The following is a 14,864-nucleotide window of genomic DNA, read 5'->3' as shown; positions in this document are numbered from 1 at the left end:
AGGTATAAAGGGAATATTACCTGGCAAGCCATAACTTTGAACAATATCTTCAAGGACAGGAGTTTAGAGCAGAGCATTACTAGAATTGTAAGGATTGCCTTGTGATTTACAAGCGTTTTGTAAGAACTCCTCCGTTTTAGAATTGTCTGCTGCATCTGTACAGTAGGTAACATACAAATATTTGCACTGTACTAAGGTTCATTTTAAAATGGATTTTTAAAAGACGAGGAGGGAGAGGGAAAACTGGCGAGTACGGTTGAGTATAAGAACTAATGTAACAATTACTTAAAAAAAAAAAAAAAAAATCTAAAACCTGAGTGTTCACTTAAACTCTCAAAAATAAAAGCCAAAAAAAAGGATAAATATTATGAAATGTTACGTCCCACTAACCGCATTTAAATAAGATAGTGGTACTACTTTAGCTCAAAAGTCACAATATACCATGGGTTGTTTCCTTAAAGTTTGTCAGCAGTCTTGAAACCCTCATCCTGAGTCTGTTTTCTGTCCCCTAAGATAGGTAATGAGGAGCAGCAAGAAAAGCTGCTCAGAGAGTGGCTAGACTGCTGTGTGACAGAGGGTGGAGTCCTTGTTGCTATGCAGAAAAGCTCTCGTCGCCGCAATCATCCCCTGGTCACACAAATGGTAGAGAAGTGGCTTGACCGCTACCGACAGATTCGCCCATGTACATCCCTTTCTGATGGTGAGGAAGATGAAGATGATGATGATGAATGATGAAATAAAAATAAAGTATCAATGCATAGTGTCTGATGACCCCAAAGTTAGAGTTGTACTCTAGCGGTTTGTTATGGATTGACTTAAATCTAGCAGAAGCATGCTGAAAGGATTTTACTTACCAGCATGGGGAGAGTATAGAGGTTCATCTGCTGTGTGAAGAGAGCTAAATTGGTTGGACTACAGTTTGTAAAAACAAAAACAAAAAACTAATTTTATTATCAAGACAAAACATTTGTTTCTTTCCAGTTGCAAATCTGTCTATAAATGTATCGCATGTGGTTGTGTAAGAAGTTGTGTAATAGGAAAAAAGTGTACCAGCATCTTAAAATTATTGAGAAGAAATTTCTTTCAAGTAAGGGCACTTACAAAAGCACATGTTAGATGGATATTTGTTCCTTTTGAGATTTACTTTTACAGTAGAACTTGTATTCTACATCACTCTTTAAATATTCTGACACGTTTTCTTGCAAGGCCATTTTGTGAGATCTCACCAGTACCCAGGTCAGATGGTGAGGTTTATTTTTTTGTTTGCACAAACTATCCAGAGTAAGTTAGAAGTACAAACAAGTTCATTATTTTATTAATATTTTAGTTACTGTTGTGCCCATTATAATAAAATCAAATCTTTAAGGAACAAACTGTGGAAGAAGAGCTACATTTTTCATTGAGTGAACTTATATTTTGTTTTCTGAAAAATAGTTTTTTGCTCTCCATTAATATTTCACCTTGTAACATTTAATACTTTCTTCAGTATGCTTAAAATATTTATTTAGAAAAGTGACCTAAAACATTATTCCAGAGATTACATACTAAACAACTGTGTGGAGTTGCCAACTCAAGTGTGATTTGAGAATTTCATATTGTCCAAACCCAGTCTTGCTGTGATATGTACAGCATATCATTTTATCATTGAGTCTTTCACCCTAGTTAAACATTGCAAGTGAAAACTACTTCATCGATTATTAGTGAGAACTCTCGGCAGTTTTTTTTTTTTAAACAAACTTCATTCTAAAGTGGCTTTTTTAAAAAAAGCACTGTATAATATATTTCTCTATGTAAACCTGGGAATTTCTTGCATGTTGACTTTTGTGGCCATACTTAATATGTAAGGTTCCTAAAAGTGGAAGTCCAGAATATATTCATCTGTAGAAATTTTATTATATGTGATAACTTTACCCATTACAAATTGTATGGCTAAAGTTATCTTAAAACAACCTTGCTTAGAGACACTGAAGGTTAATGCCATTTTTTACATATACAGTGCAATTCAGATCTTCTTTAATAAGCACTTTGAAAGCTATTGATAGTGTGTGTGCGTGCCTGGTGGATAGGGAACTTTGCAGTAGATGACCTAGAATTTCAAAAGAAGACCCATAAAGTGCATATTTTTGTGTAGTTTAAGGCTATGGAAACACTAAAGAACTTGCTGCTTTTTCTTCTAAATGCTGCTTAGATGGTATTGAAATGTGCACAACTCCTAGATAATCTTGGTGACAAAACACCAAAAATATAGAAATAATGAAGTGCTGTATTAAGTTAGCAATTTTCCCCCCTCAGATTCCATTGATGTTTATTATGAAATGTGTCTTCACACTTTTGGCCATTTAGGTCTCCTTTCATTGGTGCATGCATAGATTTTCAGGTAAAAGAATGCATGTTTCTTTGCAGTATATGTATGAATTACCTGAGTGAAAATAGAAGAATCACAGATAGTGAACAGGTTCTATATCTTAATATACAATCTTGATTTCAGTTTGCTTTCGAAATGCAGTAGTCAGGTAAATTGATACCTGGTCCTCATTCTTCCAAGATTATGATGTTACCTTACAATGAAATCCATGTGTACCATGACCAATGAGTAACTTAAGTAAGTTAAGAGCTCGTGGATTCAGTATGCTATGTGAATGGTGTTGACACACACACACACAGCAGATTACACTTTGCTTCATTGACATATCTTCCCCCAAATGACACACTGTTACTGTAAGTCATAAGAAGCAAGATTCAAATACCTTCCTTGTGAAATAGGTTTTAATTTTTATTCATTATTCTGCCATTCTCCAACCAAATTGTTGCAAAAGCAAGCCGTATCTTGCCTCCAACAATATCGGTGGCCTGCACCCCAATTTGAGTTACTTTGAAGAAATGAACATCCTTTCATTTTTAAAGAGATTTAATGTCAGTTTATTATACAATCAATTACAGCTTTTGATTTTAAAAAGCAAACCAAACCCCACACTGTCTAATATCTATGCCCCACTTTTGTTATGAATTGACACCCCTGATACTTTTTTATAGTTTTATTAACCATTACTGCTTTCTTCTAATCTATAAAATGATAGGTTCAGGCTAACAAGCCTCACTCTGTGTTTTCAAAATCAAGTGAGACTTTTTAAACAAAAATCCTTAGTTAAATGAGTTGGGGTTCAGCTGTTGACCGTGTACCTCACCCACTACAGTAGATGAAGGTGTAAGCAGTTGTCCTTTTCCCAGCACAGTAGCCAGTGTACATTAAATCTCCCCATTTGACATACTTGAAGGTTTACAAACACGTTGGTGCAGTGATGGGTAAGTCCTGTTGACCCAATCTATATTAAATTTACCATTTGGCTTCGTACTGTTGAATGCTTACATAGCCCAGTACTTGGCTTTTCACTTCAAGCTCTTGCCCCCTCTGCATCTGGGAACTGTCTTGGACTATTTATGAATTCCTTAGTAGAATTTAATTCCTGGGTTGCTCTTGTTAAACCAAGGCATGCTGAAATCATCCAGAGTGCTGCTACAGCATAGCTTTTAACCAGCATTACTGGAATGTTTCCTATTCCTTTAACACAGTAACATTGCTGTGCATTTTGAAGAATGCAGAATTCTTGTTGTGTTGCTTAATTAACTGATTAAGGAGAAGTAACTTCTGTGAGCTTTACTGTATGAAGTGGTGACACTTTGTGCTGATAAAACTGGCTTTTTTTTTTAAAAAAAAAGTCACATTTTTGTTACTTGTATGAACTGCTTCATGTTATCCTTGATTGATGGAAGGGCCCCCACCCTTCCTTGTATTAGTACAAAAGCAGCAGTAAATTGGTTTGTCAGTAAAGCAAAAGGCACAAATCTTGAGCAGCAGCTATCTGGCATACATTTCTCTCCCTTCCCCTTGCAGACTAACTTTTCTGTCTAAAAACACTTGGCCATACTACAGTCACATTGCTTTGGACCCAGGAATACATCAAGTCAGGCTGGATACACATTCTCTCCTTCTCCATGTGACCTACTCCTTGCATATTTTGTTGGTGTTTGTATTACAGACAGTTGAATCCCTCTGTACTGGTCACAACCCCACAAGTAGTGTTGTTTTTAACCTGAAGCTTGTTGTTATGATACTTAGTAACATTTGGATTTTTTAAATTCATTTGTAGTTCTTGTTGAACTGTAAAACCTAAGTGGAAGCTATTGTCTAAGTTGGCTATGATTTGCATCTAGTCTTATTTTTATAAGTACTGGATGAAAGCATACAGCATCTACCATTCTCTGCAAGGTTTGTCCCAGGACTCTTATTTCCTGATTCAAAATCCACTGCTGGCAATGGATGCACTAGGAACCACTGGCATGAATTATTCCTTTTCATAGAACAGTATTTACACTCACCTGAAATGCAACTGCTTATTTTAAAAAACTATGATAGTACCAAAAATAGTCATTTCAAACCTTGACAACATGAATTAAATGTTTTATCTTCCATTTTCGTGTTTCCCAAATGTCCTCTCTGACTAACCTGTTTTATTCTCCTGGTTTTTCTCTATGCTGGTGTTTATGGATAATCATTCATACTTGCTCTGTTAGATCATTGACAAAAGGATAGTCACACAGCTATGAAATGTGACCTCTTTGTAACATGTTTGAAGCTGGTAAATAGCTTTCCATTTAATTTAAAACAAACAAAAATACAGTTTTGTAACTACTAGAAATTTTGGTTTCAGTTGTTTTTTCCCATGTCGTTATTTGCCCCATCTATTCAAGCTGATGTTGGCATTGATTCATTTTAAAAGGGCACTGCAGTAATACAAGGATGGGCCCTCCATGCAGTGAAGTTTGAAGCTGCCTAGTGCTCAGTCAGGCTTAAACTTGATTCTCCAGAAACTTAAAGCACAGTATTCATGATGGTGAGTTTCTTGAATATGTAGGTTAAATGAAAGTTGCACAGAATTTAAATATTAGCGAGGTATGTATCCAAAGTGCCTATTTTTCTGAAAAATAAAAAGTCATGGGGCAGAAGGTAACATAGGCAAGTTTTTCTAAAACTGAACTGACTAAGGAATCAGCAAGGTTAAATTTAGTTTCTCCAGCATTTCTAAATTATAAATATCTACATGTGGAGTAGAAATTTAGGGTCAGATCCTCAGCTGGTGTAAACTGTCATAGAGCTTTGCCAATTTACAGCAGCTGAAGATCTGCCCTACCTCACTGTGAGTTGTGCAGCCATGAGGTCTTTTTATGAGGTGGGTACTAATACATGTGATCATAACAGCATAACTTACTTTACATTCTCAAAGGGTTTCTATTTTTAACCATATTAAAATTGCATTGAGGGCTCTACATTTCAGAAATTATAGAAATTTTATCACTTTTTATTGAAAACTGCACTGAACGCTAAATGTCCACCTTCACAATAAACAAATACAATAACGGTAACACACTAAAACAAAACATTCTTCTGATAGCCATTGTTCTTTGTTTGGGATAGTTTAAGATTTTTTTTTGTCACAGAAACAGGAATGTTACCCCCCCTCCCCCCATACAAAGGCTCAAAACAGGCCATCTTTTTAAACAAAAAGGCGATGATTCACAAAAGACTATGAATATAACATGTAACTAGTTGATACAAATCTAATAGGATTTGTTAAAATCAGTCACATCTAATAACACATTTTTGAAGTGTCCTTGTATAAAATATCACGTGAAGAAAAGAAGACTCTTATCAATGTCTAAAAAAGTGGGTTTTGTTCATAGACAGTCTGACAAGTTACCATAAAAAGTGTTTCCTGAGACATAAGGAAATGCAACATTATTTTTCTTGAACCCTTTCCAGCTCAAGACATTTGCACTCAATAAAATAGCTGCAGATTTAAAACTGAGAAAATATATTTGAGTACAAATAGTGTGTGAAACTCAATACTTTTTTTTTTTTTTTTTGCATCACTGAGGGGGGCATACTGAATTTACAGCTACTTTATTCAGTGTGTCGGTCAGATGAGAGAAACCTTTCTTTCATGTGATAGGAGGGGAGCTATTTAACTCTGACACCTTTCCCCCCCCATCCTAACCTTCCTGGCCTGAATGGCTATAATTAAACTTTATAAAGAGAACTTTCAATGTATATTACTGGCCAGCTAGGACTGCACCAAGACATTTGTTTTCTTCTCAGCTCTAGGCCAGTATTTTCTCCTCCTGTAAAAAGAGGTAACCGGACAAGTGAATAAAGAAAAGGCTGAAGCCACATGATGGTTTCCTCTTAAATTTCTTACGGTTTGCTTGAGGCATTGCTGTAAATACAGGTGAATAGGCCCTGCTATTCCCAAGGGCTGAGAAGGGGAAATCTATTTTATTCTTGTGACTGATGCACAGATGAAGGAAACTTAACACACAGTAACCGAAGCTGATCATTAATGTATATTATCCTAGTTGTCAGCACTTCAGTAAAGCAGGTGACTTCTTCAGGGTTTCTCCCCAGTCTTGACTGCTATCGCATTGTAGTTTAATACTGGAACATCAATGATGCATCTGTCCAAAATCAACATTACAAATATTGTATCAAATTCCTTTCTTAGTTCCTGTATAACTTTTTTCCAATGTCTCTTGGTCCCAAGTTTATTGAATAATTTTTGAATTAGCTGCTATTGCTCATTAGGGTGCTCCCTGTTGTCCCCATGTTTTGTGGGCTGGTTAGGAGATGGAGCTTGGGAAGGGTGTGCCACTGTTGGAAGATTGTGGGTAACAGGAATGCCTCCAGGTATGATGCCCTCCATTGCTGCTGGAATCCCTCCAGGTGCGACACTGACCATGCCAGGTGGATATCTAGGAAGAAACAGTTAATGACACCACTATGCAAAAATACTGTAGAAGGAATGACCAGAACAAATTACCTGTGTTTTGGAAGGAGTTAAGGCAGCTAAGAGTTTTTCTCACTCAATATATGCTAACTGCGTAGTAGTGTCTGTAATTCACTAAACCAAGCAGCAAGGTGTAACTATTCTAGTACCTAATGCATTTTAAAAAAAAAACCCTACTGTTTGATCAAAAGCTTAAAGCTGAACTAATTTTTAAAGTAAAATAGTCCACATAGGGCAGTGAACATTGATTGATTTTCCAAATCACTTCATGGGAGCTACGGTCAGTTTGTTTCTCCCTAACTGCAGCTGGTGTAGTCTCTATCCACTGGTGTAGCAATAGTAACAGTCATGCAAACAAGCCTTCACCCTGTAGACTGATTACATACCTCCATCAAGAATTTTCTGAGGCAAAAACATTGCAGTAGCCCTTGACACAAAACTACTTAAATGAGAAATTTACAAGGAAATGGAATGAGGCTTTAGCCTTTATACAGAACCTGAAAGTCCTTAGGTAGATGCACTAGCGGCCACTAGGAACTGATGATGTGAAAAGATCCCTGAATATGGACTTGTGTGAGTTACAGCCATACCTTGTAACTGATGAAGACTTTAATGGGTGGAGAAGAGAACTTTTTTATTAAAAAAAAAAAATCACTAGCCCGTGGGGGGTGAAAAAGTAGGAGGAAAATGCTTTCTGCATTAGTCATTACCAAAGTGTTTATATAATGTTTCAAACTGTATTTACTCCTGCATTGATGTAGTGAAGGGCATTATTCCATGTTAATCTCTCCTAGTGCAGAGAAGATCAGTCTCTGAAAGCAGCACTACCATTGTAAGCTAAGGAACAATTCCCATGCCCAGCCAGCAGGAAATAAGGCAAGAAGTGAAAAACTTCTATTTGAATTGGGTAAAACTGGTGGTGGGGGGGAGAAGAATAAATGCATTTAAAATGCAACCAAGACTTCCTTCCCCATCAGGTATCATACTTCACCACCCTTTTTTTTTTTTTGTCTTGCATCTTGCCAGCCAGTTAGCTGCAATCCCTTAAGGATAAAGGCCCAGATGTGTTTAACTTTGCACGTTGCTCTATGTTAGCACATAGGCTTCATGCGCTATTTTTTAAATTAATTCATAGTGTCAAGCTGAGCGTTCCTATTGACACTACAAGTACCCCATTATGTTTTTTTCAGCTGTTTTAACCATAGAAATCAGCTTCTCACTTAGGAAGGATCCAAATAACTCTACTGGCTTCATGTTAATGCATCGTCTGAGATACATTTTATGATACAAGAATGTAGCCTGGCAGCAGGCTGCATGTGACAGGGAGTGCAATGAAACTCCCTAACGTGCACCAGGTGTGCTGTATGACCTAGACACACAAGCAGAAGAAGATATTCTAACTATATTAGTGTAATCTCTTCTAAAGGGAAAAACATCTGGTGGACCAGTTCAAATTGAAACATTTCAGTGAAGTCAGTCTTCTGAAAAGGACATAAGTTGCTGACTTTTACAAGTGTCACTTTAACAGTTTGAACCATGTACTTATGCAGCTAAATGTTTCGTGGGAACGAAATAAATTGAACACGGCTTGTATTCTACTGTGGCTGTGAAGTTGATATATCTGTGGACAGCTGAAGGTTATGAGAACATATTTTTACCCATAAATATTCTTAACTCGGATTGATGAATAAAAAAGTCTGTTAGCTTATTTTTCATATAAGATGTGACAGGTGTAGCAAACACCTCTTAATGCAACCTGGTCCAACGGCATGAAAACTAATGCACAATCAACTGTTACGCTGGAAAATCTGACACTGCTTTAAAGGCCCAGGAAAACATTTCAATGGCTAAATTTATAGGGAAGGGTGCAAAACATGGGCCAAGGGATGTTAGATATAGGAAGGAATTTTGGGTTAGCTGAGGTAGGTGCTAGCAATGCTTAGGAGAATTTCTGGGCTGCAGGGAGCATAGTGCAGCTACAGTGGGATGGGAGAGACTGAGTATTGTGCTCGCTGTGAGATAGCAGCTATTATGCCAGCCAGGTTCTAGAAAGTAGCAACGTATTAACCATGCCTCCTCCAGAACCTCTCCACGATGGGGACTCCTCAGCTGTTTAATTAGGGCAGCTTTATGGTCTCATTTGAACCAGTGCAGTAGCACGTGTGGGGGGGCTGAATCAGAAGCCAGGATCTAGAGCACAGTTTGTGCTCAGGCATGGGGCTAACAAATGGTGCAAAGCCAAGAGAGTAGGAAGGAGCACAGCGAGTGATAGGGCTGGTAAGATGAGAGATGTACGCAGAGGGGGAACGATGCAGAACCTTGAAAGAGGGCAAGGACAAATAACTTGAGCTTAGTATGAAGAAAAAGAATGATGGGCCCAGTAAAGAGGGGTAGGAGCTGATAATGCAGTCACAATCTGGTGGGGCATATGGTGATAAACACAGAGGGCAGACTGGTGGAGTTTACAGTAGATGGGAAGAGATAATCAAGGCATGGATCAGAGATGGAGGAGACAGGACAGATGTTAGAGAGGGAAAGAAAGAAGACTAGAATCCTGAGGTGGAGGGAGGGGAGAGGCAGCAAGAGCAAAATCACGATGGTTCGCTTAGGTGCTGGAGAGTGGTGGCATTTTCAACCATGATGAAGAGATGTAGATGGAGAGCAGAACTGATGCTGAGCTTGCAAAGGAAATGAGACAGCCAGGACAAAATACAAGATGAGGCTGATGGAGAAAGATCTGTAATTCATCAGTATGAAACTAAGGCATCAAAGAGCAAGTGTAAAACCAGAGCAAGGGCCAAGTATGAAGTCCCTTCCATCAGAGGAGCAGTCACAAAGGAAAGAGCTGAGTGTGTTCCAGGAGCAAAGTGCAGAGGAAGGGGATGCAACAGACTCTACCAAAGTGACAACATAGCTCAAAGAGACTGAGGAGGAAGGGGCAGCCATTAGGATGAAGTTAATAGTAGCTTTGGTATGAAGTGGAGAGAGCAAGAGCTAAAAGAAAAGATGGTGGATAAGAAATTTTAGGAGCAGGGTTAGACTTACATGGAACTCAGAGGTGAAGGTGAGAAGGGAAGTAGATGGTTTCATCCTAATTGATGGGGGAAGAAAAGGCCATTGTCAATTATGGCTTCTTAGGTCCACTGGCATAAGGATCTTGATCCTAACTTAGACCAACTAAAAAGTTAAAATCCACGTTGGCCACAAGTTTGATCCATGTTGGCCACATTTTCCAAGTTGTGGCTTCAAATGTTAACTTTGCTCATGAGCAAAAACAAACCAACTCACCCAACACACGCTGTGGACACACACATGTTGCATCTCATTAAAATACCTGGTATCCTGGCCTCTACTGCTACACCTGAAAAATGCGCTCATACTTTACAGTGGGCAAGCATACTCCAAAAGTGGCTGATCTACACCAATGAAAATATATTGTTAGCAATCTGTGCTGTACATCATATGTTCAGAGTACACATATCTGATTCACTGTATCTAAATGTGTTACACAATAAGCAGTGTGTGTGGTACACACTGTAAAAATGGTGTAAGTTAAACAGAAAGCAACAGCCTGTAAGCACAATACATTACACAGCCTGAGATGGCACATCTCAATGCAATTACGAGAGGGCCCAAGTGTGACGTTCTGGCTTCTTTTTGATGCTAAATTCTATATTCTCCAGCAGAGTCATGACTAGTTTTGTAGATAGTCCAAATAAAATGAGTTGCTCCAGGCAACAGTGGAATGTATCCCAACATTTGCTTTGTGCTGTGTATGACACCACCGTTGTCTGAACTGGCTCATTCATGCTTAATTATGAGCGTTTCATACAGAGTTGAAAAGCAGACCCTTTTACTCCTTCATTTCCTCCCCCCTTTGGTGACTGCGGCATAAGTTAACTACACAACTGGCTATGGACATTTTACTGATTGTTATAATTGCCTTCCCTTTTCAAATAATACAAACATGAACAACTCTATTTTGATACCATTTTCTTGTACAATTAAGCTGTACCCCATAATGGAATAATATACAGCCTTGGCCAAGCACTCAGTAGCCAAGTGCCACTGTGAAACGCAAAGCAGCTATCACAAAGGCCAGGGTCTGGCCCCACATGTGGATTTTATAATCTGGCTGAGTGGGTTCCTTAGTATGTGTGCCGTGGGAGGGCCCATAGAAGCTAGGAGGATATATGTGCTAGAATTAGTCTCATCTTCAGACACCTCCTTCCAGTAGAATTATCCACTTAAACAGGGACGCTGTCAAATTGTATCGTCATAAAACACAGTAACCTTGGTTACTAAACCCAGCTTACACGGAAACGGGAAGCACTTTAAAAGCCTTATTTACTTTCCGCTGTTTATGACATTTAATTACTTTTTTTGCATTGCTCTCAGTTTGGACAAAGAAAATTGGGAAATCAGTTTCATTTTCCAGTTTTCATTCCCTACCACCATGCTGCAGTATTCTGCCCGGATGCCAATAGGATCATGCTGCAGTATTCTGGTTACAAACACTGCTGGGGAATGTCTATTAATTTAAAATAAACACAGGGAGGTTTTTTTTTAAAATCTTGGAATCATGGCCTTGGGTTTTGTAAGACCTTGTTTCTATACACCTAAAACCAAGACCCTAAAACCTGGAAACTGGTGGGTGCCTCAACATGGATTTAAAAGGCTAGTGTTAAGCCTCTTACCTCTGAAAATCTTGGCCTTAGTCGCTGACCCAACAGTATCCCAACAACATATCAGACTACTAATGTATAGCATGGTGCTGATATTAGAAGTGATATGGCAAAGCCTCTGCTGAGTATCTCTCTCAAAATCCTGTGCCTATTTGTGTTTTATTGCACTCTGAGTCTTTGCCTCAAAGCCCATCTTCCTCCCCCCCCCACACTTCTGTCTGTGGGAATAAAAGGTACAGGCTGTTTCCTGTACAGTGCCTATATTTTTATTTGTAAGTATTTCTGATTGTTCCAGCCCCTGCTCTGCAAAAGCTCCAAAGCTCCTTATAAAAAGTCTTGGGGGTATTTTTAGTAAGAATAATGCACAGTCTCAAGTTTTCCATCCATGTCTTATGCCACGGTAATGAGCATGGTACAACTGGCTGGATTAGCTTGAGACTGCCCGAAGCCCTTTGACAGAAGTACAGAACAAACCTAGAGAGATTCTGTGTATGGGCCATTTATGGAGATGCAGCTTTAGCAGCTGCTGTGACGGCTCAAAGGAATACATGTGTAAAATAAACTAAGCTTGCTACAGAATAAGTAACTTGAGCAGTGCTGATAACGCCTGCTGAATGACTACACACACAGTTCCTCTACCTAGTCAAATCCACAGAGGTTTTATTTAGAAATAGTTACTAGCAGCATTGTCACTGCATATGGAATTCCAGTCTGTATAAAACAGTTGTGAAAATACTTTTCTCCATCTTACCTGTATGTGGCACCATTGAGCTCTGGATGAAGTGCTTGCTGATCTATTACTGACCATGGGGCTGATGTGACAAAGAATTCCTTGTTCACGCAGTTTCTTAGGCTTTCTGGGATGCGACCTGGAATACAGTTCTTAAAGTTAAAAAAGTGTTAAGCAACTTATGGCCTTATCAAGATACAATGAGCTACTGTTTCCTGATTTCTACTGCGATGGTTAGTGTGAAGGAAAATCACATGCCACAAGCAGTGTGGAATGGTTTGGAGAATGCAGCAGTGTTTTTGGAGCCAGACTAGCCATTCAGCATAGCGGGCTGCTGTGCCTCTACTGTGGGAAAAAAGAAAAGCCCTGGGACTTGACTTTCTGCTGCTTTCAGAGATGCGTCTAGGCAAGAAGCTTTGGCCCCACCTAAGATAAATAACTTTAGTTGCAAGGTGAAGAGCGAGAGCCAAAGTTTTGCTGTCATGTTATATATACATACAATGGGCCCAATTCTTGGGTTAAGTTCAGCTGTGCCTGCAGCAAGACCCACAGATGGAGGGTTTGGGGCAAAGGGGGCTTTATGTTATCCTTGTAGTCCTCTGATCTAGGGCTAGCTGGTTCCCAGTGCACTCTCCAGTATAACCTCATGGCTGCCCTAGGTTACACTGGTTGCTGGGGAGCAGCCTTCTTCTCGTCAACGCTGGGTGATTGGGTGGAATACTGTTGGCTGAGGCTCAAGCCCTCCTGGCCTCCTCAATCGTGCTCATGTTACCTGCTCCGAAGGCGTGAGGGAAGTTGGGGGCTGGATCGCTGCCATTTCCTTTTTGCTCTACGGTGACTGTGGGGTTTAGCTGGGACATATAGTTCTTTATGGTTAAAGTGCCCCGAGGCCTTGGGACACCAAAGCCCTCTGGCAGTCACCGCACAATTATTCTGATTTATCAGAGCATGGGACATCAAAGGTTATTTTTCAACAGTCTTGGTTTGTTGCTTTAAAAGTGGCAATGATTAAAATGACCCCTACTTACACATGGACTGCGTCAGCCAGGCAGCCAGGTGCTGTGCCGGTCATAAAACTGCACTGTGTGGAATACCAATAACACTTATCGGCTGACAGTGCTTTACAAAGGGAGTAAGGATCATTTCCCACAAGTCATGGAGAGGTTCAGGGCTTGATACCTTCCCCACCGGTAAAATGGGGGTAATGATGCACACCCACAGACATCAGTAAGAGCTGTGGGTGCTAGGCACCTGTTTCAATTGGGCCACATATGAGCTGTCCAACGTAACAGCGACTCTGGCAAAACCAGGTTTAGAAACGAGGTCTCCTGGCTCCTTGTCCAATCCACTGACTCATGCTGCCTATTACAAAACAAACATAAGCTAACTAGAATATGCGTAAGATAAAAAGACAGAGTTAGATACCTGTGATTGCGCGACGGATTTCAGTAGCAGCAGCCTCTCTCATCTCTAAGGATGCCTGCTCACTGTACCAAGCAGTGTGTGGAGTACAAATTAAATTAGGAGCATCTTTCAATGGGCCTTGAGCAAAACTATGTAAACATGAAAAATCAGGGTGAAAGTTACAAATCGTGAAAATCTAATGGCCAGCTTCCTTAACATGCAAGCCACTCTGCTCTAGCCACATGATTTACAGCCACATGTAGTGAACATGGAACACCATAGGTTCTCCCTCTGGTCTGAAACTGTTGAGGGGTGTCTGGCTTTGAGGGAAGAGGTGCTGAAATGCTGCTTTAGTACGAGGCTTCAGTAGGCATTTTGGACTTTGCATCAGTGCTGAAAAATTTAAAAACCAGCAGTTGTGATAATAACAGCAGGTGGATTTGACAGCCTTTTATAAACCTGCTGGATGATTGATTTTAATACTTCCATCACTAGTATTAATGAGGAGATAAATGACTGGGCGTCTCCCTCGCAGCAACAATAATTCATCTGTCTCCAGCAGGGTCTCTCTTCTCCTGCACTATGGACTGAAGGAACAAAGTCACTAATGCTCTAGACTTGAAGAGACACTGTCAGGTCATTTGAACCCTTGAGTTTGTAAGTTTGTATAGAGTTATACGTATGTAAATAAAGAAAAAGCTTTCTCAAAACCTCACCAGAAATATGTCCCTGATTTGCAGTAACAGTTTTCATTTGCATTTATAAACAAACACTCTCCTGTAGTGTCTGCATTGCAAACGTAGCAGACTTGTGCTAGTGTCGGAAAGTGAAATCTTCATGGTTTTTTTTCACTGTCCAGCAGAACATTCTTTGTAATGAAACATGACTTTTAACCTGACACAGTCCCTTTTCAACTTTGTTTTTAAACCAAAATTTTAAATTATTTATGGTATCAAGATTTCCTTGGATTACTGATTCTAGAACAGGGGTGGGCAAACTTTTTGGCCTGAGGGCCACATCGGGTTTCCGAAATTGTATGGAGGGCCGGTTAGGGGAGGCTGTGCCTCCCCAAACAGCCAGGTGTGGCCCGGCCTCCCCATCCATCCCTCCCTGTCCCCTGACTGCTCCCGGACCCCCCGCCCCTGACTGCCCCCACTGTCCCATCCAACCCCCCCTCTCCTTTCTGATTGCCTCCCCAGGACCTCT

General features: G+C 39.8%; 2 protein-coding genes across 16 annotated transcripts in view; one reads left to right on the top strand and one right to left on the bottom strand.

Moving 5' to 3' along the window:
* ZRANB1 (zinc finger RANBP2-type containing 1) overlaps positions 1 to 4,697 on the top strand; it is a 74,596-nt gene extending 69,899 nt beyond the window's left edge. For all 4 annotated transcript variants that reach the window (XM_048856708.2, XM_048856712.2, XM_048856713.2 and 1 more), the window contains one exon: positions 514 to 4,697. In XM_048856708.2, the coding sequence (XP_048712665.1) occupies positions 514 to 732 (219 nt within the window). In that variant the 3' untranslated portion in view covers positions 733 to 4,697. The remainder of the gene's footprint in view (positions 1 to 513) is intronic.
* Positions 3,713 to 14,864, bottom strand: part of CTBP2 (C-terminal binding protein 2) — a 230,045-nt gene continuing 218,893 nt past the window's right edge. For 11 of the 12 annotated variants that reach the window (XM_075131027.1, XM_048856695.2, XM_075131028.1 and 8 more), the window contains 3 exons: positions 13,680 to 13,807; positions 12,276 to 12,393; positions 3,713 to 6,804 (listed from right to left, as the gene is read on the bottom strand). In XM_075131027.1, coding sequence (XP_074987128.1) covers positions 6,624 to 6,804; positions 12,276 to 12,393; positions 13,680 to 13,807 — 427 coding nt within the window. In that variant the 3' untranslated portion in view covers positions 3,713 to 6,623. Of the gene's footprint in view, positions 6,805 to 10,173; positions 10,256 to 12,275; positions 12,394 to 13,679; positions 13,808 to 14,864 lie in introns of all 12 variants that reach the window. The other variant, XM_048856705.2, reaches the window with a different exon arrangement.

This window comes from Caretta caretta, chromosome 7 (assembly GCF_965140235.1).
Source record: "Caretta caretta isolate rCarCar2 chromosome 7, rCarCar1.hap1, whole genome shotgun sequence".
Taxonomy (NCBI): Eukaryota; Metazoa; Chordata; order Testudines; family Cheloniidae; genus Caretta; species Caretta caretta.
Note: the sequence above shows the minus strand (reverse complement) of the source record. Positions and strands in the feature narration are given on the sequence as shown.